Source organism: Salvia hispanica, chromosome 1, assembly GCF_029641045.1.
Source record: "Salvia hispanica isolate PSC_SH4W2 chromosome 1, Shi_PSC_v1, whole genome shotgun sequence".
Taxonomy (NCBI): Eukaryota; Viridiplantae; Streptophyta; class Magnoliopsida; order Lamiales; family Lamiaceae; genus Salvia; species Salvia hispanica.
In genome coordinates, this window is record NC_142692.1 from 68290769 (window position 1) to 68315148 (window position 24380).

At 36.9% G+C, this 24380-nt stretch overlaps 4 protein-coding genes across 5 annotated transcripts; 1 reads left to right on the forward strand and 3 right to left on the reverse strand.

Annotated features, from left to right (window-relative positions):
- Window positions 1–875: 875 nt before the first annotated feature.
- On the reverse strand, window positions 876–3166 carry LOC125185249 (uncharacterized). The gene is made up of 2 exons (XM_048081752.2): window positions 2393–3166; window positions 876–2243 (listed from the first exon to the last, which is right to left on the reverse strand). Exons 1-2 carry the CDS (start codon window positions 3127–3129, stop codon window positions 1040–1042), a joined length of 1941 nt encoding a protein of 646 aa, XP_047937709.2. The 5' UTR covers window positions 3130–3166; the 3' UTR covers window positions 876–1039.
- Window positions 3167–8758: 5592 nt separating this feature from the next.
- Window positions 8759–9908, reverse strand: LOC148934480 (uncharacterized). Its single transcript, XM_089062314.1, has 3 exons — window positions 9843–9908; window positions 9496–9760; window positions 8759–9198 (listed from the first exon to the last, which is right to left on the reverse strand). Exons 1-3 carry the CDS (start codon window positions 9906–9908, stop codon window positions 8759–8761), a joined length of 771 nt encoding a protein of 256 aa, XP_088918440.1.
- Window positions 9909–11200: 1292 nt separating this feature from the next.
- LOC125220128 (phosphatidylserine decarboxylase proenzyme 2-like) lies at window positions 11201–21336 on the forward strand. 2 transcript variants are annotated; one of them, XR_007176298.2, is made up of 22 exons: window positions 11201–11534; window positions 11606–11685; window positions 12233–12257; window positions 12553–12612; window positions 12818–12886; window positions 13527–13619; window positions 13702–13752; window positions 15204–15287; window positions 15573–15664; window positions 16011–16166; window positions 16538–16622; window positions 16933–17044; window positions 17303–17403; window positions 17592–17639; window positions 19035–19181; window positions 19456–19551; window positions 19703–19777; window positions 19860–19952; window positions 20418–20504; window positions 20595–20645; window positions 20955–21170; window positions 21257–21336. XR_007176298.2 is itself a non-coding variant. In XM_048122265.2 (21 exons), the coding sequence occupies exons 1-21, from the start codon at window positions 11322–11324 to the stop codon at window positions 21057–21059; spliced, it is 1923 nt and encodes a 640-aa protein (XP_047978222.2). In that variant the 5' UTR covers window positions 11201–11321; the 3' UTR covers window positions 21060–21234. The 2 variants fall into 2 exon arrangements, 1 of the variants encoding a protein (XP_047978222.2); XM_048122265.2 differs by lacking the exon at window positions 21257–21336 and having other exon boundaries at window positions 20955–21234.
- LOC125220129 (putative clathrin assembly protein At1g03050) lies at window positions 21307–23531 on the reverse strand. The gene is made up of 3 exons (XM_048122266.2): window positions 23421–23531; window positions 22650–23348; window positions 21307–22492 (listed from the first exon to the last, which is right to left on the reverse strand). Exons 2-3 carry the CDS (start codon window positions 23305–23307, stop codon window positions 21402–21404), a joined length of 1749 nt encoding a protein of 582 aa, XP_047978223.2. The 5' UTR covers window positions 23308–23348; window positions 23421–23531; the 3' UTR covers window positions 21307–21401.
- Window positions 23532–24380: the final 849 nt, after the last annotated feature.

The following is a 24380-nucleotide window of genomic DNA, read 5'->3' on the forward strand; positions in this document are numbered from 1 at the left end:
CTATACATTATCAAAATATTTTCAGATTATGGCTACAGACTGGACCTGACTGATTTCAGATCACAGAATAATGTGCCCTACTCCCATGTAAATAGGCACACATGAGGCAAACCGACTGAGCCTAGGAAACATAATCATATCCCAATTTGGAAACATAATCCTATACAAATTCAAGACATACTAACAAAATTATCATGTAATATAAATATAAATGATCAGTCATAATAATTATTTCTATATATAAAAATATAGGAAAAGATTATTCATTATCCTTGAAGAAATTAAAATTACACAATGACATAATAGTGTAGTAATAATTAATTTATAGGATAGCTTAGTTTATATTGACGAATGGGCAATCATTATCTCATCCTTAATTAGTGTGGATGGAAATCAAGTAAAATGCAAATCCCTTCATTTTTGAAAAATGTTAAAATTGTCTCAATTATGAATATACAATTATGTTTATTCATCACTACTCTAAATTAAAATATGTTTATATAGTTTGGTAGTAAATTTTAGTTAAAATTGTCTCAATTATGTATATGCAACCATGGGTCCGTTATATTGCTAACTATTTAAGTTGCTAACTCTGCTAACTCGTCAATATAGTGTACTCCTATTAAAGTGTCAACACGGTTTATCAACACATTATAATGAAGTTCAACAAAATAATGTGTTGACATTTTAATGTCATCGTGTTAGCAACTTAAGAAAGTTAGCAATTGATCACACCCCTGCACCTATGTATCTGAATAATATCCAGATACATCGACCTATCATATCTACTCCTGAAGTCGATTAGCATATGTCTTTTTATTTATACAAAAAAATAAATATTTGGAAACAGAATAATGGCAAGACGAATCGCGTTATCCATTTTTTATTACCAAAACTTTCCAACAATAACTATTAAACACTTCAAACTTTCATACACAAGAATAATCAAATACAAAAGATACGAGAACAACATACAATTAGCTTAAAACATAAATACAGTACAATCTACGTGTACATGTGAATCAATTGGCCTCATCAATCATCCATGTGCGTGTTTCAAACCGCAGTCTTTACACACGACAAAGTTGCACGACACACATTGAAATCCAGGCTCATCATACCTGTCAGCATGACATAGATCACATCTCTTTTTCTTGGAAATGATTTGAAATCTAAGCGAGTGGTGAGGATCATGAATTTTGGAAAACACATATTGTTGTGTCCCAAATTTGATGTTCCTGTATTCACCCGACGCAGCAGGAAAGCATTTGGGGTGAAAGGATTGATCGCAGTCTCGGCAATGATATATCCAGCTCCTGGGGTCCATTTGTTTCTCGCAGTTGCTGCAGTAGAACTCACCGGGACGGTTAAACCGGGCATCATATGTCAACGGCAACTGATGGTTCTCCAATCTATGCTCATTTCTTGCTGGTAGCATTACACATTCACCACATACAGTGACTCTACAGCTATTGCATCTGTATTGTCCTACTTGTGTATGTGTAAAAGTATAACAGTTAACACAGAAACCAGACCCATATTTACCGGTGACTAGCCTGAGATAATTATGTCGTGGGTGAGCCGCATGTTTTATGGTGTTGGGCAAAGAAGCACACTTGAGGTCTATTTCGAACAAGCACCTGTTGTAGGTACAAGCGTAATAGAGCCCATTAGCATAACCATAACAAATATTACATTGTATCCAACCTGTTAGCTTGCCATCAACATTTTGAAGCCTTAGGTTGTGATCTTGAAGAGGATGAATTGGAAGAGAGGGGATCTCAAGTGGTAAGTTGAAGCATGACAAGTGGAGAAAGTATTTGCATTCGTCACAACTCATGTAACCATTCTCATTCTCATAATCATCATCATCTGTTTGCTTCTTTGCACGTATAGGCAGTGTGCACCCATCACATATTAATCCCCATCTGTCAAAATCATCTACATCGTCTTCTTCTTCATCGTCTTTTTTGTAGTGCTCATAGGACGACGATGATGAGGAAGACGATAAAGTTGAAAATGTAGTAAAAGTTAGTAGATGAGGGTGATTGGAGAAGCTGTACTTGCCACCAATGTTGTGATTGTCATGATCATGATCATGATGAGGGATCAGAATTTGCCCTTTGTGTCGCTTAATGAAGGGTTTGATCATCTCCACATACATGTCTTCTACTGCCATTGGAAACTTGGTAGCCTCTTTCTCATCATCAATTGTATTTGCATTTTCATTGTCATTATCGAATCTGGAGAAAATCAACAAAAACAGTTGATAAATATTTATGACCCAAAATCTAAACATATATGTTTTGATATCTGATCAAAAATGGTATGAGTGAATAGTAATATGAGGTAAAAAAAAATAAAGTTGCAAGGTGCAAGTTAGAAATATTACGTGGAGGTGGCGCAGTTGAGATGGACGACATATCTGCAGAGGTGGCAATGATAGACCCAACGTCGCAATGGCAAAGTTGTGTTGCATATAGCACAATCAAATTCATATCGGATGTACTCAGGGGGAAGATAAAAGGCGAGGGAGAGAGGGTGGTGATGATGAGGGAAGTCCTTAGACTCAGGAAGGAGTGCACATCTCGCGTGTATCCAGTAGTCACAAAGGGAGCAGGTGTAGGAGTCCCCTTTCTCAGTGGCACCGCATGCATCACATGGGAATGGGCACCACCTCGTCTTCTTGGAAAAGTGTAGCTCATGTTGAGGGTGGCTGGGATGGGCCATAGCCGGCTGCTTATTAGTAAGAACCCCCGCGCATCCCAAGTGTATCCACACTCCATCACAGCCCCTATGGCTACATCTGTAGCTTAACCCACGCACATCCACTTCACAAACTGCACATTTTTTTAATCCATAAAAATAGCCTGATTCATGGAGTGTGAGAGGGTGTGAAGGATGGATAGGATGCATAATTTCCCGCGGCATTTCCATGCATTCTTTGTGTAACAAACAACGAAATTCACACCCGCGGCTGCGGTGGCTGCATCCATAAGCTGCATCTCCTGGTAAAATGTATCTCCAACAACCATAACAGTATGAGCTGTAATTAATTCTATCAGCCGAATCCGGGATCCGACTCAGCGGGTGTTCATGACACATATGAAGAAAACTCTCATGCTCCATTTTTCTTTTTTTTTCACTCTTAACAATTTTTTTTTTTTCCTCTTCTTGTCACTTCTCGCATAGAAGGATATTGCTCCTATTCATACATTGAGTAATAATAGAATCATGCAAACTTGGAGAAAGAGCAAAGAATATAATAAAAGCAGTCAAACTGAGTCATATATTCTTGTCTTGCTTTATGTATCCCTTATAATATATTGTACTATATTCTTATTTTTGCTTTAATCGGACGTTTTAGACAAACTACATAAACAAGTCTTATTGAAAAATAAAAACAAAACAAGGAACAGGGAAAAAGAAGAGAACTAGGTACTTTTCTTTGCTACATGCATAAGTTTTACCGACAAAAATCGCATTCCGATTCCATAGAATCTTGAAAATTCTAAGATGAAGAACAAAGAAAAGAATTATACTTTATATTATAGATTATTTAGATTATGCACTATTAAAAAAATACTCCCTCCATCCCACATATTATGACCTACTTTCCTTTTTGGCTTGTCTCAATCAAAAAAACACATTACTAAAAATAGAAATACATTTCTCTCACTACAAAATAAAACGCTAATTAGTGACGAAACAGTAACGGCAGCCGACAGCCTCAAGAACTAGTGACGGATAAATGACTGAAATTCTTCAGTCACTAATTAGTAACAGATAAGTCCGTCACTAATATGAACATACCATGGCAACCGCCTACTTTTTCGTCATTAAGTGGGTTAGTAACTTTGGTGACGGACAAATCCGTCACTTAAATTTTGTAGACGGATCCGTCGGTACTTAATCTGTCAATGATCGTGTTTAGAGAAGAAATTTTGCTGATTAGTGACAGATAATTCTGTCATGATCGTGTTTAGAGAAGAAATTTTGCTGATTAGTGATAGATAATTCTGTCACAATAGGGAGTTTTTTTGTAGTGTTAAATTTATTCTTTCTTTTTTACTTTACTCTCTCCACTTCACACACAAAATAATGTTGCATAAATTCTTGTGCCGCCCAAAAAATGGGTCATCTTCCTTGGGACTAAAACCGTGTAATTTGGATCAAAACACTAGTATTATATCGGCGACTTCGGTCAAAATAGAAGTGTTGCATTAAAGTTGGGCTTCAACCTTCCGATTCTTTTTAGAAATTCAATAGAAAAGTGTGTAAAATATATCTTGTACAAGAAAAATAAAATCAAATCAAATTAAATTAAATTAAATAATTGATGTGTTATAAATTGAATCAGCTGTTTCAAAATTTTGGGTTAATATAATAATCATAGAGATAAAGAAATCAAATTATCAAAATGTGTACTTCTTAAACAACATTGAAACAATCTTAAGTATGGAGTAATTACTGTAGGCCCATATTATAAAATGAGCCCAGTAATAGTGCAATAACTTTGTGTAATCACAAGTAGCCCAGTAATAGTGCAATAACTTTGTGTTATCACAAGTAGGCCTGTCAAAATAGATAGCGGGTATTGGATATCCGATATCTAAACCCGAAACAGTCGGGTAATTGGATACCCGAAACCCTATTTTTCGGGTTTCGGATCAGGATCGGGTATTGATCGAAATTTGGATTTTTGGGTATCGAGTTATACCCGAATTATCCGATTTTTTTTAAAAATTAATAAAATAGTGTATTAATTCTAATTAGGCTGATTTTTTACAAACCCAAATACCCAATTACCCAACCGTTCATATTCTAATCTCTAACTTCTCATATTAATTTTAATATTTAAAAGCTTAAGTAATTAAAATATTAAGGCTTTTAATGAGTTACTGCAGCAGACAGCAACATGCCTCCCTCACCTGATCTTCTACTCTCTCGCCTGCCTGCGCCTCCCGCCGCCGCCTATGGCGGAGGGAGGCTCGTCTGTTGCTGCGATGGGAAAGCTTATTGATTTGTGGAATTCTTGATTAAGTTTACTTTGGGGTTAAATCTCTACATCTTTATTAATAAGTGGGGATTGGATGTAGATTTTGTGGGAGTTCGAATTATTTGCATGTATGGCTAGATGTAACGAATACAAACTGGAGTAGTTAATAATTAGAAAAAAATCAAAGTTGAAATTGAAATCGGGACTGGATACCCGATTGTTCGGGATTGGATACCCGAGTCGGGTATCCAGGTACCCAAAATCAAAATCGGATCGGATATCGAGTATTGGATTTTGAGAAATTTGAGATCGGATTCAGATCGGGTATCCGCGGATACCCGATTTGACAGGTCACAAGCCATCTCAAGGCCCACTAACTATAGTAACTAATGGAGTAAATGTGTATCTGTCACTCCAGTCTTAATATTATAGTTTTTGCATTATTATTATAATAATCATAAAATATCAAGAACATCGAAATTCGGATGAGTTAGAAAATGCACCAAAATATCGTACACCTATTACACTGAAAAATAACAAAATTTTGAATTTTTGATAGGATATGATATTGTATCAAAAGATTTTGGTATACATATAATCATGATATATTGAAAATTCATCACATTTTCACCATATTACGATACTGGTATATACATACACCAATTTTCTATGTCATACCGATTACCGAATATATATAACAAAATAAAATTCCGGTACGCAACTGACATGTATACCCCACAAGAGATATTGATATACTATACTCTATGACTATCCTTTTAGGGTGTGTTTGACTGCCCTGATAGGGTCAGATAAGCCCTCCTATCTGGGCTTATGTATTCTTTGATTGCCCTGATAGTCTTATACAAGGATCCGGTATACAACCACCGACCCGAAAGAAATTAAGATACCAGTCTGGGTATTTTGCATAAGCGTAACAGAGGTTTCGGCTCCGATAAACTTCTATGCGATATATTCAGATTGTGTGAGTATCAATGATTATCTAAAAAACCCCTCCCTCTCTCATAAATTCAAATTGGTTGGAATTATTTTTCGCCACAAAGGAGGATTTGTATGCCGGCAAAATTTTGACGACGGCGATTTGTGGTCATCTCCGCATCAATTCGCCGATTGGGGCCTGTAAGTCCTTTACATTGTTTCATTTTTTGATGAATTTCATAATTACCTCTGAATTATTACTTTGTTTGATGGCATACACAACTAGATTTTCGCAGCGGCTTCATAGGTAATTGCACTATTTATCCATTGCAATGGCTAACGAAGAGAATTTGCGGAAGGTACGCCAAATTGGTACAAGGTACCAGATGTTGATTGAATATAAAAACGGAAATTGCATAAGTTTTGAACAATTGCAATTGCCGACTATCATTGCTGTGTTTTGGGTTATGTTCTAAAATTGAATTCGTAACCTTGTTATTTTCCAATTTTTTTGACTTATTCTAACTGTTCTTGGTTGAATTTTTTATCTGTACGCATAGTTCCAATTTCTCAAATGGACTACTTTTTGGTGTTTTCAAATAAAATTTGTAACTTTGTTTATTTGCCTTGGTTGATGTCAAGAGTATGGGTTTTTCAGTTGGTCTACATTTTGTTTCCACACCAATTCTTACAATAGGCTGAATCAACATGTTCAATTTTAGCTTCACTGATGGTGCAATTTAGCTTCTGTGAATCTGGTGTGATTTAGCTTCACACCAGTTAGTTTTTCTGCTTCTGATGTTTATTGAAGTGTGTTGTACTCAATTTGAAATGAAGTGTGCTTTGTTTGAATTTGAAACTTTGTTCAGGCTCTATGTCCTCAAAATGACTTGACCACCGTGATGATTTTGCTTGAGGAGATTATAAGGAACTACCAAATTAACTTGTTGCTTATCTCTTTTATGATCACAATGATTTGCCCTCAAAACCGTAAGCGTAAACGTTGGGATCGACTAGGTCAGTCAGCGGTTCTAGATTCTATCCCGGCTCATGTACGCTATTTGGATAGACTTGTGCGTGTAACAGATAGAGCTTGTGTGGATAATTTAAGAATGGATAGGAACACCTTTGGGCGTCTCTGTCGTATTCTCCGTGACCGGGTAGGCTTAATTGATCAAAGACTAGTGACTGTGGAAGAACAAGTATCTATGTTCTTGTGTGTGCTAGCACATCACAAGAAATCCCGCATTGTAGGATTCAATTTCATGCGATCATCTCAAACTGTTTCAAAATATATTCACACTGTACTCCATGGAATTCTCACGCTGCATAGCCTTTTTTTGGTGAAGCCCAAGCCAATAGATGAGGCTTGCTCTGACCGCAGGTGGAATTGGTTCAAGGTACAATGAGATTGGAATGCTTACATCAATCTTGGATAGAATGCTTGATTGTATTTTGTATTATATTCGCAGGGTTGTCTAGGCGCTTTAGACGGTACTTATATCAATGTTCGTGTGCCAATTGCTGACGTTCCCCGTTACCGTAATCGAAAGGGTCACACCACCACCAATACACTGGCCGTTTGTGACCCACAACTCAGATTCATTTACCTCCTTCCAGGATGGGAAGGATCAGCGGGTGATTCAAGGATTTTAAGGGATGCTATTACCAGACCCTTAGGTCTTAAAGTGCCTAAAGGTTTTGTTTACAAAGTTGACTCATTTCATACTACCCTTAAATATGATTTCCCTTGACTTACTGCATCAATATTTGTTGCATTTTTCAGGATGCTACTACCTCTGTGATAATGCATACCCAAATGCCGAAGGTTTCTTGACACCATACAAAGCTGTCCGTTACCATCTTAAGGAATGGGGTGTCGGAAGACAAGCACCCCAAACACCCGAAGAGCTGTTCAATCTTAGACACTCCAAGGCAAGGAATGTCATCGAAATATCATTCGCGGTGCTGAAGATGAGGTGGGGTATCCTACGATCAGCAAGCTTTTACCCGATTAATGTTCAAACCGGTCTGATAATCGCATGCTTTCTACTACACAATTTCATAAGAAGTCAAATGGTGGTTGATCCCGTTGAGGCTGAGTTGGATAATGAGGCGGACATTGATGATGAAAGTGACAACGAACCACTGTTAGGCGGGGATAATATTAGTAGCGTGGAACCATCGGCGTCGTGGACAAAAAAAAGGGATGATCTAGCAAGGGCAATGTGGGCCGACCGAAATCGTGGTTAAGCTGGGGTACTGGTGCATAATTTTTTTTATGTATTACTGCCTTATTAGTTTAAGTTTTGTAATCGAGACTCAATGCTTCTTAACATCTTCCGATTTGTTGTAGTAATTCCTGAAACTTACTTTTTTATTGATTTTAATTGCTCATAAAGTTTCGCCTGATGCATCCCACTATATCATAAAGCTAATTACTTTTTTTTAGGCATTAAACTACATATTGCAAACACATCAATTGTATGTATATCATTTGGTCTTTATTTAAAATTAATTATCTATGGAGTCTATTAGTAAACATAAAATAACCAAGCTTTTATGGAAATAAGAAACATTACATATCATAGTCCACATAGTCCATACCAGTAGCATAATATCCAATATTCTGTAAGTGATTGTTGAAGCAAAACTATCACAAACAGAGGCACATACATAGGCAGCTACGAAACTAATATAATACCAATCCGATCAAGAAAATTTGGTGAACTATACTCACCCAACAACAAGCTGCATCGTACATTACAAACACCACATTAAACTACATTACTACCATGATTCCACCAAGACAATCTGCATTTTTTAAGGGCGATCAAACCACACATAAAACTGGACGTCATTCCGATCAATGAGCTTGAAGTGGCAGCGCGAACCCACCACCAGATTGTTACCATATTTGAAACGTCTCCAACCACGTTTCACCCAGATCTTGGTGTCACTGTGGTCGAGAATGATGTACCAAGTGTCACCATTCACATTGAAGTAAACCGGGTCTTGTAGGGCATTCATGCGAATGTGGCGGCGCCAAAAAGCCATTGGAATCTCCAAAGAGCGGTTGATGTTCGAACTGTCCAGTGTAATGGTGAAAGTAGGAGAGGCATCATCATTTCCAACCCCGGGGTCTGGAGCATAGTTGTCATCATCCGATGAGTCGCCCCCCTCTGTTTCCGAGGGCACATAGTCGTCCTCCGTGTCAACATCGGGGGCATCACTGTGGTCGGAGTCTCCATATCCAGTGGCTTCTCGGAAGGTACATGTGTAAAAGATATACTGAAGTTAGTCGAATTCAATTAGTTAGTAAGCTAATGAACAGAGTTGCAATTGAGGATTGCATAGTTTCGTCGGTTCAATCAATCTTGTGAATAATCAGCAAGTAAAGAGCAATTAATTCGACCGTGAATGACTAAAAAGAATGATTTCGCTTTAACTGCTACAAAAGGTGACAAGTATTCGAGTTACAAATATGAAGGAAAAAGCAGAATATACGCAGTTTAGATTTAAGCAGTCCAACCAAAACAACATACTAGTATTTGATGCACCTTGAAAATCACCGAGTGCAGGGCATCCCGTTCTTGGATTATAGCGCTTCACATGGAATATGCCCGCGTCAACCATAGTGAACGTAAGCCAATCGTCGTGCACAATGTTATGAATGATCCGGAAGTCAGGCCATCCAGCATGGAAATGGCAACAACTCGCAATCTTCAACAAACGAACTGGCCAACTCCTTCCATGCGCTGTGACTAAACGGCAGTCGAAAGGGAGATCCGCTCCATGAAGAGACACAAATTCTGGTGGAATGCGCTACAAATATGGTGAACAATCAATTAAAACCGACACAATCCAGAATAGGACAAAAAAAAAAAAAAACTACACCAATCTTTACCAACTCATTCATGCTTTGGTTTTCATTGAACTTCTTCATGAATGAAGGGAGGCGGAGGTAATCCATAAACCTGTTGTCTGCCATGAATGAAGAGATCCTCTCTAGTGTGGTGATATTTGGATGGTTTTCTCTCCTTGTCATACGCCTATTTAACCCACCGCAACCAAACAACTGACTGTTCATTCGAAAGGAAATGATTTGCCACAACACTGCCCCAATTCTGCCATCTTCGTGAACAAGACAAAGGGGGTAGCTTGTGGTCATAATATTGCTGGTGACTGAATTAGTGAACACCTTACGCCATAGGCTGCTTATTTGACAATAAGAAAAATAAATAAAAAGAGAAGATTTTATATTTATTTTTAAAAATGTGTATTTTTATTTGAACAACCTAAAAATAAAATGTGTCACTCTACTAAAACATATAGAATACTACACCAAATACTGTATAAACTCATCATAAAATATTCAATGTACAACAAAAATAGAAATACCATATTTCAGTGTAAATACAAAACTCCCATCATTTCACTAAAAATAAAATATTTGTTTGTCGGTATATAACTTTATATAGTGCTGTTTTATATATTAATAACGAGAGAATAAAATAAAAAAGATGAAAAAATAAAAATAATATTATTTTTTATAGAAAACATTTTATTATTAAGAGAATAATTTGAAAAGAAAAGAAATAAACGGAATAAGAACATCCCCATCCGTGATCTTAGCTAACAGCACGGAAATGGGTCCGGACCCACTTTTACTCGTCTTTAGCTAAGAGAACAACAGCCACACCCGTGCTCTTAGCTAAGGACAAGCTCAAGGGTCCCACCATTCTATTATTCAATTTAAATAAAAACATTTCCACAATATTAAAATGCATTAAAAATACCTGAAATACTATTACAAATTACAAAATAATTAAAAATTACATAATTCATATCCTAAACGCCTCTATTTTTTGGGAATCCAAAAATATATATTTTTTTTAATTTTTGGTATTATTTTGAATTATTTATGAATTCTTTTTTTTAAAAAAAAAAAGAAAAATCGATTTTGCCACGGCTAAGCCGTGACGTGCCACGTAGGGCTGCTCAGCGGTACGGACGTGCTCTTAGCTAAGAGCAGCGCCGTATTACTGGCACGAACGGACAGCTCACAGCGGCGGATAAGCTCGTCCTTGCCGCTGGCACGGACGGATGAAAAATAAGCTACCGCTGCGGATGCTCTAATATCGTAACGAAAATGTCCATACCTAATTTTGAGGTATCTATTTGACCAGTGTATTATCGATAAGTAGGATATTTGGTGGGACCCACTCACACACTCTCTCTCTAGAATATGCGCCTTGTTTTCCAGCAAGTCAATGCTCTCTATTCATCGCCTTTCTTCTTCCTTTTTGGGAACACTCGTAGTTTCTACAGAAAAAAACCCCCAATTCCTTTTCGATCGCTTTTCTCAGCAGCTCTGTAATCGAGGATGGGCCATGGAAGCTCCAGAGACGAAGCTCAGGACGACTCAGCGGATTCCTCCGGCTCCACAACTTCCAGAGTTCAGCGCCTCCGGCAGCGCCTCAACCGCCGCCGCCCCCATTTCCGCCGCCTCCACCGCGCCTCCGGTTCTGCCTCGCAGCTGAAGAAATTGCTCAAGGAGGAGGACTTCGCCGGCATCGCCCTCCTCTGCCTCATCGGCGTATGCCGCGTTCTATTCAATTTTATTTGTAATTTTTCGTTAATTTGATAATGGCGGTTGGTTGTTTGAAGGCGGAGATGAGGATCAAGGATAAATGGCTGGCATGCGTTTCTCTCGGCGAGCAGACCTTCCGAACTGCCATCTCTGATCAGTTAATTCATTTCTCTCTCTCTCTTTTTTGCTTCTCAAATCACTGATTTTACCTCTTCAAAATCATGAGTGCAATCTATGGTATGATTAGTTAGAAAATCATGTTAAAAATTCATGAACAAGTATAAGCACAGCAAAAATGGTGGTAGGAGCTCCATTGAGCTAATTTTCTAATGTGACATTTTCTTCTCCTTCTTCTTTAAACTCATCTTTTTGCAGCTAAGGTTCTTTGTTCTACTTTTCTTTATGCAATTTTAAGTTCCGCACTTCTTACTCAGCAATTTGGTCACCAGTATCGTGAACTTAGTAAGGGCTATTGCTGAACAGTATCGTCAACTTAGTAAGAGCTGTAACTAGTTTTCAACAATTTCGACCACACTTCTCATTTTATAAAATGCTATCATGGCCTTCTTCAATAGTTCCAACTCCCTTTCCACACTTGAATCCTCCTTGTATAAGATTATAACTTCTTTCATTGCTTCTGAGATAAGTTTTACTGTTCCTGAACATTTACATGTATTGATTGTTTTCTTGTTTCTTTTGAACAGAACTGATCAGCCTGTCTGGAACTCTGTGAGTATTTGCTAACTTATTATCTTGTTGACACATGAATCTACTGTCAGAAAAAAAATATGTTGTCTTTTCAATCAAACCGTTTATATAATGCGTCATTGTACTCAATCAAGAACTAATTGTTTTGTTGGGGATGATGTGGTATTGTGGCTAAAATTCTCTCAGATGGTAGTTTTGTTTTACGTAACCCCCCACCCCACCCACACAAAATCCTCGTTCCTCCCCTGATTGTAGGTTTCCGTTTGGTTTCATTGTAACATTTGCTTAAGATGAATCATCACTATGTACTCTACAGGAGAAAAAGCTTCTTTTGGAAAGAAATGGGGCGCGTGTTGCAAGAATCTCTGTGTTTGAGGTTTGTATGAAATGCTGTTGTGATGTCCATTTCACGAATTTTGTTTCAATCAGGAAAATATTTCATTAACAAGCTCTCTCTGTTCATGCCTTATATTTTAAACAATTGATGGTATCTTTCAAATAATCACTTTGATACCTTGATGCTCTATCTTAATGGGCCAGTAAGCCAACTGAATATCATTCTCTTCTAAATACCATTGCAGACTAATAGATTGTCGAAGAACAATCTTATTGGTTACTGTGAGATTGATCTGTATGATTTCCTTACTCGGGTAAGTTACACTAGTCTTAGACTGTTCCTGTCTATGATTTTGTATGAGGACATGTTAGTTGAACTGAATAATTTATTAAACTACATATATAGGTGCTTGTGGATGATAGTTAGCTTGCTTAATTTAATGGGTGGGATGCATTTACCTATATATGGGTGTTACAGTGGAAACTGTATTTTTCTTGAGAACGATGTATAAAAGTTATTGCATTCGCAATGAAATTAACTACACCAATAAAGTGAAATTTTTGCCCCCATGGGACTTGAACCAAGGTGCTATGCATTCCTCATTAACCAATATCTCTGGGATCAAAAGAATGGAAATGATTCTTTGTTCTCACAATGTGTATATCTGTATTTTAGGTTTGTTTGAAGCTCAGTATGCCTATACATTTATAACAAGCATAGCAATTTTTATTTTTATTACCAACTTGATTTATTGCTTGGCATCCTTTACACTTTATTATGGTTGTGAGAGGATTAAATTAACCAAATGATTATACTTTCAACAGCTCTAAGCTTCTTCTTGATTTATTTGCTGATAGAAAACCGTGAATACTTTGTTTATTTTGAAAGGATGTGCCTTTTTCACCCCTTCTCCATATTTTTTCTCATTTTAATCCTCATTAACTGTTATGTAGGATTCAGATTCCGATATAGATGTATATGACCTATTAGATCCAACTTCTGCTGGAGGAATTGTTGGCAAAATAAGATTGTCATGTTCCATTGAGGTGCAGTTAATTTTCCACTTCAATTAGGCCATATGCAAATAAATTTGTAAGTGCCTTGAACTTATGGTTGTGACATTTGTAGGACCCAATGGAAACAGAAAAGAGTTTTGTGCGGCGGATTTTGTCTGTTGTGGTATGTGTTAACTTTGCACGTTTCATAATTTTTTGTTGTTGCTGTAGTACAAATAATTTTTGTTAATTTTTTTTCTGGAGTACAGTTGATACCATATGGATCTTGCTAAGCAATTATTTTGGAGGAATGAATCTATTTTGCTATTGTTCCTTTCAGTTCTTATTGTGTTGTTCTTGATTACTAGTCTCCTTTGTAAAAGGGTATTTTATAATGGGTGCATCAAGTAATGTTTTGCTTTGCTTATAAGCACTTTGAAATATGTTATTGGATGTTAAGAACTCACAAGCTCCTTAAAATTGTTTGATGTTCTTGATTTTTTTTCTGAATCTGTTTCTGTTTCTGTTCCTGTTCCTGAGCTGATAAATCCTTTAGGATGCTATGGCCTATAAACTATACTAGTGTAAAAAAGATCTTATATTGGTGGATTCTTTATAATTGAATGGTGTCAATTAGGAAGTTACGCTTGTTTACATCTTAAATCCTTTTTAATCTTGTTTTATCAAATACTTTTATGACTTTTTCTTAAAAAGGAATATATACCATCTTTAGAAATAACTTATAGGATAACAGCTTATAGTATATAAGTTTAGCCAAACACCATATAAACAAAGCCCATGCCCTAGGTCTGATGGACAAGTGCATCGGAAAGAAAAAGGGTTAGAAATGTAAAAAAACCCAACTATAAAAAGTCATATTTGATGATAGGATTTCTAAGTAAGAATTAGAAACATTAAATTTAAAGGAAATTCTCCCACTTGCATTAATAGCTTATTTTACTCCTCCTTGAGTCATCTGAGGGGTTGACACTTGACAAACTGCAGCTATCCTAGTAACTAGTTTTACTGGTCTAACTGTCTAACTCAAATATTTATTGTCCCTGTCTGCATTTTGTTAGTTGATGATGAGTCTAAAGATTACTTAGCTTTATTACCTCTGACTATGTGGGAGTGTAATGTAACAAATTGAAATTTGTCAACCTTGGACAAGGTCAAATAGTGATTGGCAGACATTCTTGTGATGTTATAATCAAAACACTGGAGTTTGATTTCCATTTTTAAATTATGAAGATGCTAGGATATTACTCCCTCCGTTCCACAGTAATAGGAGGCGTTTCGTTTTGAGCACTCATTTTGAAAAAATAATAATAAATAGTTAAAGTGGATAAATAGTAAAATAATAAAGAGAATATTGTAGATAAGACTCTTAACTACATTATTCTCTCTTTTACAAACTCTCTCTCCACTTTAACTATTTATTATCCATTTTTCAAAACGAGAGCTCAAAATGAAACGCCTCTATTACTATGGAACCGAGGGAGTACTTATTAGGATAAACACGTGAGCATATCAACAATATTTGAGCATTCTTTTCTTTGTGAGGCAATATGATACAATTACATCTTTCCTTTATGGAATAAAACAGTTACATCTGTCCCTTGTTTGATTAAACAGGATTATGATGAAAGTGGAAATCTTTCATATGATGAATTCTCAAACCTAATAGATGCATTTGGCAATCAACTGGCTGCTACAAAGGTTTGTTTATGAATAGTCATTTTCATTTCTCATTCTATTAGTAGGTAACATTTGTTGCTGAATATTGTACACCATGTTCGAGATCATAACCTATTTGAGGTGGCCACGTTACATGGTACTTTGGCCTGGTCAAATGACATATCCTGTGTTAAAATCTCACTTCCAATAATTTTTAATTGGTTTACCACACATGCAAGACTTCAAAACGAAGTCCTGCACAAATGAGATTCTTATCACCATATTTCATAATCTATTATCTTATCTCTCTGTTTCATCTTGTATCAGAAAGAGGAACTTTTCAAAGCTGCTGACGAGAATGGGGATGGAGTTGTCAGCATAGATGAGTTGGCTATGCTTTTAGCTGTTCAGCAAGAAAAGTAGGTTCTTGATATAAGTTCTTTTGGGAAAGAGCAGTCATATATTAGCTTGTTTCTATTCTTCTTGACTATTAGGTGTTTTCGGCTTTGGCCTTCTTAGATCGATTAAGTCATGCCTCCTAAAACTAGAAAAAGCAGTGTATTGTTGAATGTTACGCATGTTTAAGTACCTTGGCTGCTATAACCTTCTAGGTGACGATGTGCTACTGCACTGGACCCAGTTTCTTCTATATGTTCTTTAACTTTTCTTCATGATACTATTGATTGCTAGAATCAACTATGATGGTTTCATTACTTTCAGAACTTCTCACGATGGCCTTTTTTTGCTTGAAAATCCTTTATGCAGGGATCCGCTTATCAATTGTTGTCCTGTCTGTGGAGAAACTCTTCACATCTCAGATAAGTTGAATGCTATGATTCATTTGACCCTTTGTTTCGATGAAGGAACTGGAAATCAGATTATGTCCGGAGGATTCTTGACTGACAAGCAGGCTTCAAATGGGTAAGGACCTGCCAGTCATAGCTTCTCTCATTTCTAGCTAATATTCACCTTTACATTCTTTTATGGGTATATGATACAAGTACAAAAAAATATTTAAAGAGGGATTCAGATCCAATTTCAAATATATAAACCGTAAAATTTCAGTATAACTTTTCCCATAATTTGTTTTATCTATTAGTCAAATGTGAGATATCAAATGTAATTCACTTTCATCTTATCCACTTATACGAACTGTTTGAATTCTGTTTTGGTATGAAATAATTCATTATTTAGTTGAGTTCAGAACGCAGTTGTTTCTCTCCTATTTATATCAATAACACTGACGATTACTATAATAGATTACTTTTGTAATATCAATGTTCTCTGCACAGATGGATGTTCAAAGTAAGTGAATGGGCTCATTATTCATCTTATGAAGTTGGATTGAGGTCTGGGTCAAGTGCTTCACATATCCTGGTAACCCACATCTGTGTGTACCTGAATAAATATTAATTAATGTGTTTCGATTATTGTTGTTGTTGTATGTTTATTTCTTCCTTTAATTTTTTAAATTTGAGCCTCTAGGCAATCTTTTACTTCTATTATAGTCCAAACACTGTAATAAGTTGTTATGCTCGGTCAGAATTTTAGAGTAACATAATAATGCATGCAGAATAGAGGGGTCTTTCTGCTATATTTGTTAGAAACTATTTGTAGTAGAATATTCTATATTGTCAATGTATTGGGATGCATTCTTAAATTGACAAGATACTGTTTTTTATTACAGGTTTTTGATAGGCGAACGAAAAGATTAGTGGAGGAAACAATTGATGGCAAGATTGTGCTATCTATGAGAGCCATATATCAATCTAAAGTTGGGCTTGGACTCATGGACAAAGGTTACATTTTAATTGATTTCTTCTGATAAGTCTCAATCAAGTATTTTCTGTAACATTATATCATCACTCTCTCTCTCTTTATGCCCCACACCCACACGTACACCCACATACACCTTCATGCATTTAGATCTTTCTTGGATCTTTGTTAACTTCATCAATTTGGGGCTAGTTAGATACATGTAAATATGTCAATGATACTTTTCTATCATGCTTAATTCACAAGTTCGCTTATATTAAATTACTGCTATACGGATGCAGGGGCGAAGGAACTCCTGCAGAGCATCTCCGAAAAGCAGGGCAGGAAAATGGATTCACCCGAATCTGCTAAGGATATTGAAAAGTTTATTTCTTTGTTTAAGGCATGTTATTCTTTTGCCTAAAGCACTGCACCATATGTCAATAGATATGCATGACTGCTGCTCTGTGCCATATAATTCTTCTTGCCACTTATCTTTGCAATTATAGTTACTTACTTTAATTGTGTTTATATTTTATTCGATTAGCTTATTTGGGAGCTCCCTGATTGCAATTGTTGATTATGTTGCAGGATCAATTAAACTTGTCTGAAATCAAATATCCTTTAGAGCAGTTTAAGGTGGGTAAGGGTTTTAAATTTGTCATGTATTCCACTCTTCATGGTGCTTCTTCTGCAGAATTACTGTAGTAAGACTGAAAAGTACATTAAATTGACATTTATCATTTTCCCTGAACTGATATATATTTTCCTATGAAATAATAGTATAATGATTTGAAAAAATTGTCCATAACAAAACTGACAGCTGCTCTTTGACCAGTAATCTGTGAATAATCAATTAAGCAAATGTTAAATAACTGAAAGATGAAAGATCCGGCTTCTGAATAGGTAAAAGTATTATGATTAATAAGACCTATAATTTTCTTATGACTGGCAACATATTATGTGTCAGATACTTTATGAATTTAAACAATATTTGTAAATATATATCATGAATAGATATTTGTCATAATTTTGAAGAATTTTAAATGCAAAAAGGCTAAAAAATAAACAAAACCTCTATACATGTGTATATTAAATTACTAAACTATCCTTCGAAATAGACACTTTTATAATAGTGCTGTGTATCAAAATGAAAATTAATTAAACCCTCATAACTATGAGATCTCGAATTTTTCATATTTTAATTATCAAGGTTGTTGCCTTCAGATTCTTTTTTAATTGTCCAATTCAGTATAGAAAGGAAAACTCACAGGCCAAAGTCACTGCTTGACCCCCTTACCACTCCCTCCCCGCCTATAAAGAAAAGGAAGAGAGGAGAATCCATTGTCCCCACATGTTTCCTTTGCTTTAGATTTAAAGTTATTACATTGGTTTAAAGTTATTACATTGGGTTCTTATCTGATGGAATTTGATTCTGTAAATTGACTGACAGGTTGCTTTTCAGAAATACTAATCGTTGTCAATACTACCTATTCTGTTACTTAAGGAAACCTAGAATCTCCTTATGAAGATGACTTTTTCATATCTAATCAACTATAGTACTGGAAATTTTTTAGTAGCATCCAAACATGTATCACAGAGAAACTCTTAACTTATTATCTTTGTTTTCTAGGAGTATTAGCTTTAACATGCTTTTATGTTTTAAATCTTCGATGAGAGCTCTTCATATTGTTGAATCAGCACATTCCCAGTTCCTCACCCATTTCAAGAAACCTGTTGAAAGTGTGTGGTCTATGTATCGTCATCTAAGTATAAACGTATTGTTATGAAAGCAAGCCAACCATCAACATCAAAATTCCGTAAAATATTTTATGTTGTACCTAGAAATTTAACAATTAAGTTTGCATTCTATAAGCATTGCCCCATTGTATGCACTTTTATGGCAATAGATTGCATTCCTTTTCATCGCATTAGTTGAAAGCTCACAAATTATTTTTTTATTCTTTGTGTCCTTTCCTTTCTATTCTGCTTTTCCGAGTCTTCTATTCATAAATGAACTTTTCACTGTTGCAGACATTCAATGAATTCTTTATAAGAGAGTTAAAACCTGGTGCGAGGCCAATCACCAATGCTGGATGTGATGATGTTGCAGTATGTGCTGCTGATTGTCGGTTGATGGCATTTGAAACTGCTGAAGATTCTACGAGATTTTGGATTAAGGTATGGATGGGTATTTGCTATAATTCACCAAATGGCAGTTTTTGTAAACGTCTGTGGGTCTATTCATATATAAAAAGTGATTGGTAAAGTTTCTGTAAGTGAAAATAATAATAAAAGTGACTAGTTTTAAAGCTTTTTGCCAAATTTTATATTTTTAGCTCTCGACCTTTTGGAAGCATATTATGTTTTTTTAAACAACTATAGTCTGCAACAGTTAGCAACACTGCGCAGAAGGGCTATATAGTCTGATTCCGAAGCTCTGTTGTCATGCTAGGGTCGGAAATTTTCTGTACAAGGCCTTTTAGGGACTGAAGTGTGCTCTGATGCCTTCAGTGGTGGAAGTTTAGTTATATTCCGCTTGGCACCACAGGTAAAATTATGTAAATATCTCGAGTGCAATTAAGGTTCCTTTATACATCTGGTGCAGCTGGTAAAACCTTGACGTGGAGCATAATTTATTTTCTCAAATAGTATCTCAGCTTTTTTTATTTTCTGAATTCAGTACCTCCAAATCACTGCAGGACTATCATCGCTTCCATGTTCCTGTTTCTGGAACTATTGAAAAGTTTGTGGAGATACCTGGATGCTTATACACGGTACTCTTGAACTTCTGAGACATGTCCTGTGGCAGTCAGCTTATTTTGATCTATCCTCATTTCTGTTCTCTCCTTTTTATAGGTTAACCCAATTGCAGTGAACAGCAAGTACTGCAATGTGTTCACTGAGAATAAGCGCGTTGTATCTACAATATCAACCAAAGAATTTGGGAAGGTTTGGTCATCGCAACATTTTCTATTGCTACTTTCTGCAAAAGACAACATATTGTTCTTGCTTCAGGATTCACTATTCAGTTATGTTTTACTGATAAGTGTGTTTGTCTGGACAATTGTTATTGTTTCTCAAAATCGTAGGATTTTTTATATTGACTTTTTATTTACTAAAGGTTTCCACTTATGCACCAATAGTTAATACGAACATCATAATTTTGTCCTTCAAATGACTGGTGTTCTTAGAGCCTGGAAAGATCATTATATACATGAGCATCTACATAAATATAAATATGCATGGATTTTGATCCTGCTATCCAAAACAGTCCATTTTTACAATGATGAATTGCTGGATTTTGCTTATGATTTCTTGATTCAGTATTCAGTTGAATGTCCATTTTATGTTTCCTATAATGCATCATACAGAAAACTGTCAGTAATAGACCTGAAACTATAACTTTGACTGCAGGTAGCTTTTGTTGCTATAGGAGCAACCATGGTTGGCAGCATTAATTTCACCAAAAAAGAGGGTGACTATGTCAATAAAGGAGACGAGGTTCATGATTGTTGACAACTTCGCAAGTTCCTTTATATTTTTATCAGGCTGAACTATATCCAGTAAACTACTTTTAATTCATTGATGCAGTTTGGATACTTTTCATTTGGCGGAAGTACAGTCATTTGTGTCTTCGAAAAGGTTGGTGCTACAGTTTATTTATTTAGATAATGAATATTTGTTGCTGATTTCTAGTACCTGTTAATTATTATTTCATGCATAAAATTCTTTTATTCAACAAATATACATGTTGGCATTGGCTATGTCTCTGTGGGTAAGTCTATATTTTCTTCAGTTTTCTTGTAAATGGTTAAAGTAAGTTCATATCTAAGGCTGCAGATCTCAGCTGCGTCAATGATTACTAGATTGCTAAGAATACTTTAATTAGTTCACAACAAGTGTTTCATTTGCTGTCAGTTTTGTTAAAGATTGCAGCATGCTCTTCTGCAGGATACCATCAAGATAGATGACGACCTCCTGGAGAATAGTTCAAGACACCTTGAGACGTTGGTTTCTGTGGGGATGCAATTGGGCGTGTCCATCAAGAAACGCTAGGCTAGAGAGAGGTCGCTTAAGGCAGAACCTTGCATTATTTGGGGGTGCAAGGGAAATAGGGAATGTCAACCAACCTTGTACCATTACCATTGATCGATAGTCCGATAAGATGTCTCGTATTTTTATGTGAATATATTTTTACAGAAAATGTGTATTTGAGGAAATATTTCACCTACATAGTCCATATGTGTTTGCAGGAGATTCAAAACCAAATATGCAAATTGGAGTGTTGGCTGAGTGAAGCATCTAAAGTAAAGATACACCTCAATTGCATCAAGTATGGCCACAAGTAACTATTTTGAAAGTTTTTTTTCTGTTCTGTATTATTTCTATACAAGTAGCTTATTGTGTCATCGTGTTGTGCGGGTATGATGAACTCGGGTTTGCCTTAGCTAAAGCTGCTGGTCCCTGCATCCCATCCTTTGCATATTGTTGCCACATTAGTTGCTCTTGTACAAGAAAGCTTTGCTTTTTTTCCAGCTCTGACATCTGCACGTATGGTGGTGGTGGAACGGCAAGGGAGGCGGCAAAAGGGTCGTAATTCTCTGAACTGGCGGTTCCGCCCTCGGCTAAGGGTGGTGCTGGCAATGCCAGCATGGCCGGCCGCCCTGCTGACCCTAGAGCAACACTACTAGCACTTCCGGTAGCTACAACACCTGAAGAAGCCACTGCCTGAGATAGTGCACCTTGTTGGTACATACCATCAAGAATCATTGTGTCGAATCCTCCGGGAAGCGATACCGTTTGGTTCGACAAGTGGCTAGCAGTCTGGACTAAAGCCGTCTCCCAATCCCCAGACGATGACTCTTTGAAGGCCTCCCACGGGTTCGTTTTATTTTCCGGACCGGCCGTGGGTAGGCCGCCGTCGAACAGAGCTAATGCTAGCATATCACTATGCTCTTGTGTAGTAGGTGCATTTTCACCTAAGTTCAACAAATCCCCCTCTTCTTGAGTTTTCTTCTCTTCCACTACCTCTTTCTCTTTTGCTTTAGTTTCCGGTAATGGTGGTGGTGGTGGTGGCAATGCCTTGATCTTATTCATATCCTCTTCGGGCTCTGTCTCTTCGACGGGTTCGGGCTCCAGCTCCGGCTCCGGGCTGGCGGGTCTCTTCTCACGGGCCATGATCGTCCTTTCACGAATGTAATCATCCATCATGTCGAGCCTTTTTTGTGAGATCTTCTCAACTTCGGGATACTCGGAGGAGCGCGCAATGCCAACGTCCTTACACCACGTATAGAACGCATCCACGTCGTCGTATTGCTTGGACACGCGAGAGAAGATCTCGTGGACTTTCACCATTTCTGGTATTTCTAGGTCCATGAAGCGTTCAATCAAGACTGACATGATCTCTGTTATGTTGTAGCAGAGCAGAAAGCTCTCTTTCACTATGGGGTATAAAGCCACATTGACAACCCTGTTCTCTCTTGCAGCACCTACATTCATTCAATAAATGAGTGATTGTGACCTATGTCTAAACTACATATATAAAATGATTAATGGCTGATGTTGTCTCATTATTTAGGGTGTTTACCATAAAATGTTCCAATAAAAACATCTTAGAGTGACATGTTTGTGACCCTAAGCACCTACCTGTTGGCTTGCATGACAAAAACCTCTCTAGAAGTTGCATTAGATGATTGAGCTTATAAAATATCTTCTCAATCTTCATATCACGGAGTGGAGTGCCCTTCGGCACAATGGCGTTGCACGCGGCGGCGGTGGCGAGCTCCGCCTCCGGGACATCGCACGCATAGCCCCCATGGGTCGCTCTGCGGCCCTGCACCTTAAACTCGAGCTGCTCGTCCAAGTAGAGCCCGTAGGTGCGGACGAACGCCGAGTAGTCCCACGAGTTGGAGCGAGCCGAGGCGTCTCTGAAGTCACTCATGTTGAGGAGGCGAGTCCCGCGCCTTGTCGCGAAGAAGATCTCCTGCTCGTATGAGGCGTCGCCCTCCGAGAGCAGGCGCTGGATGAGCATCAGGGCTTTCAGGGCCACCACCCAATTCCTCGTCTTGCTCAGGCGCCTCGTGATGGTGCTCACGCACGCGTTCACGAACATGTGGGAGAAGGCCGTGAGGTTCAGGATCTCGCGGACGTAGCGCTCGTCGGGAGGGTACTCCTCGTGGCGCGTGGCCTTCACGATGGCCACGTCGAGGTCGGAGAGGGAGGCGCTGTTGCCGACCTTGGCTAGGCCGATGCTGGTCTGGTCCTTCACCGCCCCAATGGCTTTCCTTAGCTTGCTTGGACCCATGTTTCCTTTCTTGATGAAGATGGATTGCACTTTTTGCCAACCTATCACCAAAAAAAATTCTCTATCATTGCAAAATTAAAATGAATTTTTAAAGAATAGTGTAATTTGAGTACCTGAGGTTGGCAAATATAGAATTCTTTTCTTTGATGAAAATATTTATGGTGGTTTTATTTAAGAGAAGAAAATGTTTCTTCTCTTTTGAAATTTTGGTTGTGAATCTCCCTGTGAATTTTACATATTTTTGTTGGAGATGAGGTTGAAATGCCAAAGAATCAAAGATTCTACCGTGAAATACGGCTGGGCTACGGTTCTTGATTATTAAGGTGCTATATTTTGTGGTAGAGATTAACATAAATGAAAGTATTAACCAATAATACATTTTAGCACTTTTTGTTGAGGAAAATAGTTGGCATTTAGTAATTTTTGTGTAGCCATTGAAAATGCTAGATTTTAGCTGCCATTTCTAAAGTTCAAGATCATTTTTAGCAAACAAAAATATTGAATGAGATCATATTAGCAAACAAAAATATTGAAGCTCAAGATCATTTTTAGTAAAAGGATATCCTAATTACAATCGCTAATTAAAATTTCAAACTAATACTTATGTTTCTAAATACATAAGATATTTTCCAAATACTCTTCATCGCCATTCGCCACAAGTTATATAATGTTTTTCTTTTGAATACGAGAATTAAAAAAGTGATGTTTAAAAATTGGGATAATTATTATTTAAAATATAATTTTTTGTTTAACTTTTAGTCAATTTCATATCGTTTAAATCTGGAATATATATTACTAAAACTTTTCTATTTTTAAGGTAATGATCAAGTCGAAAACTAATAAGACAAAATCAAATATGATACGCCAATAAAACTATCATTTGACCCATTTAATTAACACTCAAAATATAATGACGTCATTTTAGCAAAGACAACGCCGTGTTTTGTTGCCTTATCTTATCATATATAATATCGTTAAATTAGTTTTAAATTCACTATTGCTGGACAATTGATTAAGAATCCATTAGTAGTCTATTGCGGACGGAGGGAGTATTGTTTTTCGTTTGATATTTT

Coding starts and splice junctions, on each gene's coding strand:
- LOC125220128 (XM_048122265.2), top strand. CDS start 11,322: ATGGGCCATGGAAGCTCCAGAGACGAAGCTCAGGACGACTCAGCGGAT. Junction 16,623..16,932: donor CAAGTGCTTCACATATCCTG/GTAACCCACATC, acceptor TTTTTATTACAG/GTTTTTGATAGGCGAACGAA. Junction 17,640..19,034: donor ATCCTTTAGAGCAGTTTAAG/GTGGGTAAGGGT, acceptor TCACTGTTGCAG/ACATTCAATGAATTCTTTAT.
- LOC125185249 (XM_048081752.2), bottom strand. CDS start 3,129: ATGGAGCATGAGAGTTTTCTTCATATGTGTCATGAACACCCGCTGAGT. Junction 2,244..2,392: donor CTCAACTGCGCCACCTCCAC/GTAATATTTCTA, acceptor GATTTTCTCCAG/ATTCGATAATGACAATGAAA.
- LOC125220129 (XM_048122266.2), bottom strand. CDS start 23,307: ATGGGTCCAAGCAAGCTAAGGAAAGCCATTGGGGCGGTGAAGGACCAG. Junction 22,493..22,649: donor TTTGTCATGCAAGCCAACAG/GTAGGTGCTTAG, acceptor GAATGAATGTAG/GTGCTGCAAGAGAGAACAGG.
- LOC148934480 (XM_089062314.1), bottom strand. CDS start 9,908: ATGGATTACCTCCGCCTCCCTTCATTCATGAAGAAGTTCAATGAAAAC. Junction 9,761..9,842: donor ACCAAAGCATGAATGAGTTG/GTAAAGATTGGT, acceptor CCATATTTGTAG/CGCATTCCACCAGAATTTGT. Junction 9,199..9,495: donor TGCACTCGGTGATTTTCAAG/GTGCATCAAATA, acceptor GTACCTTCCGAG/AAGCCACTGGATATGGAGAC.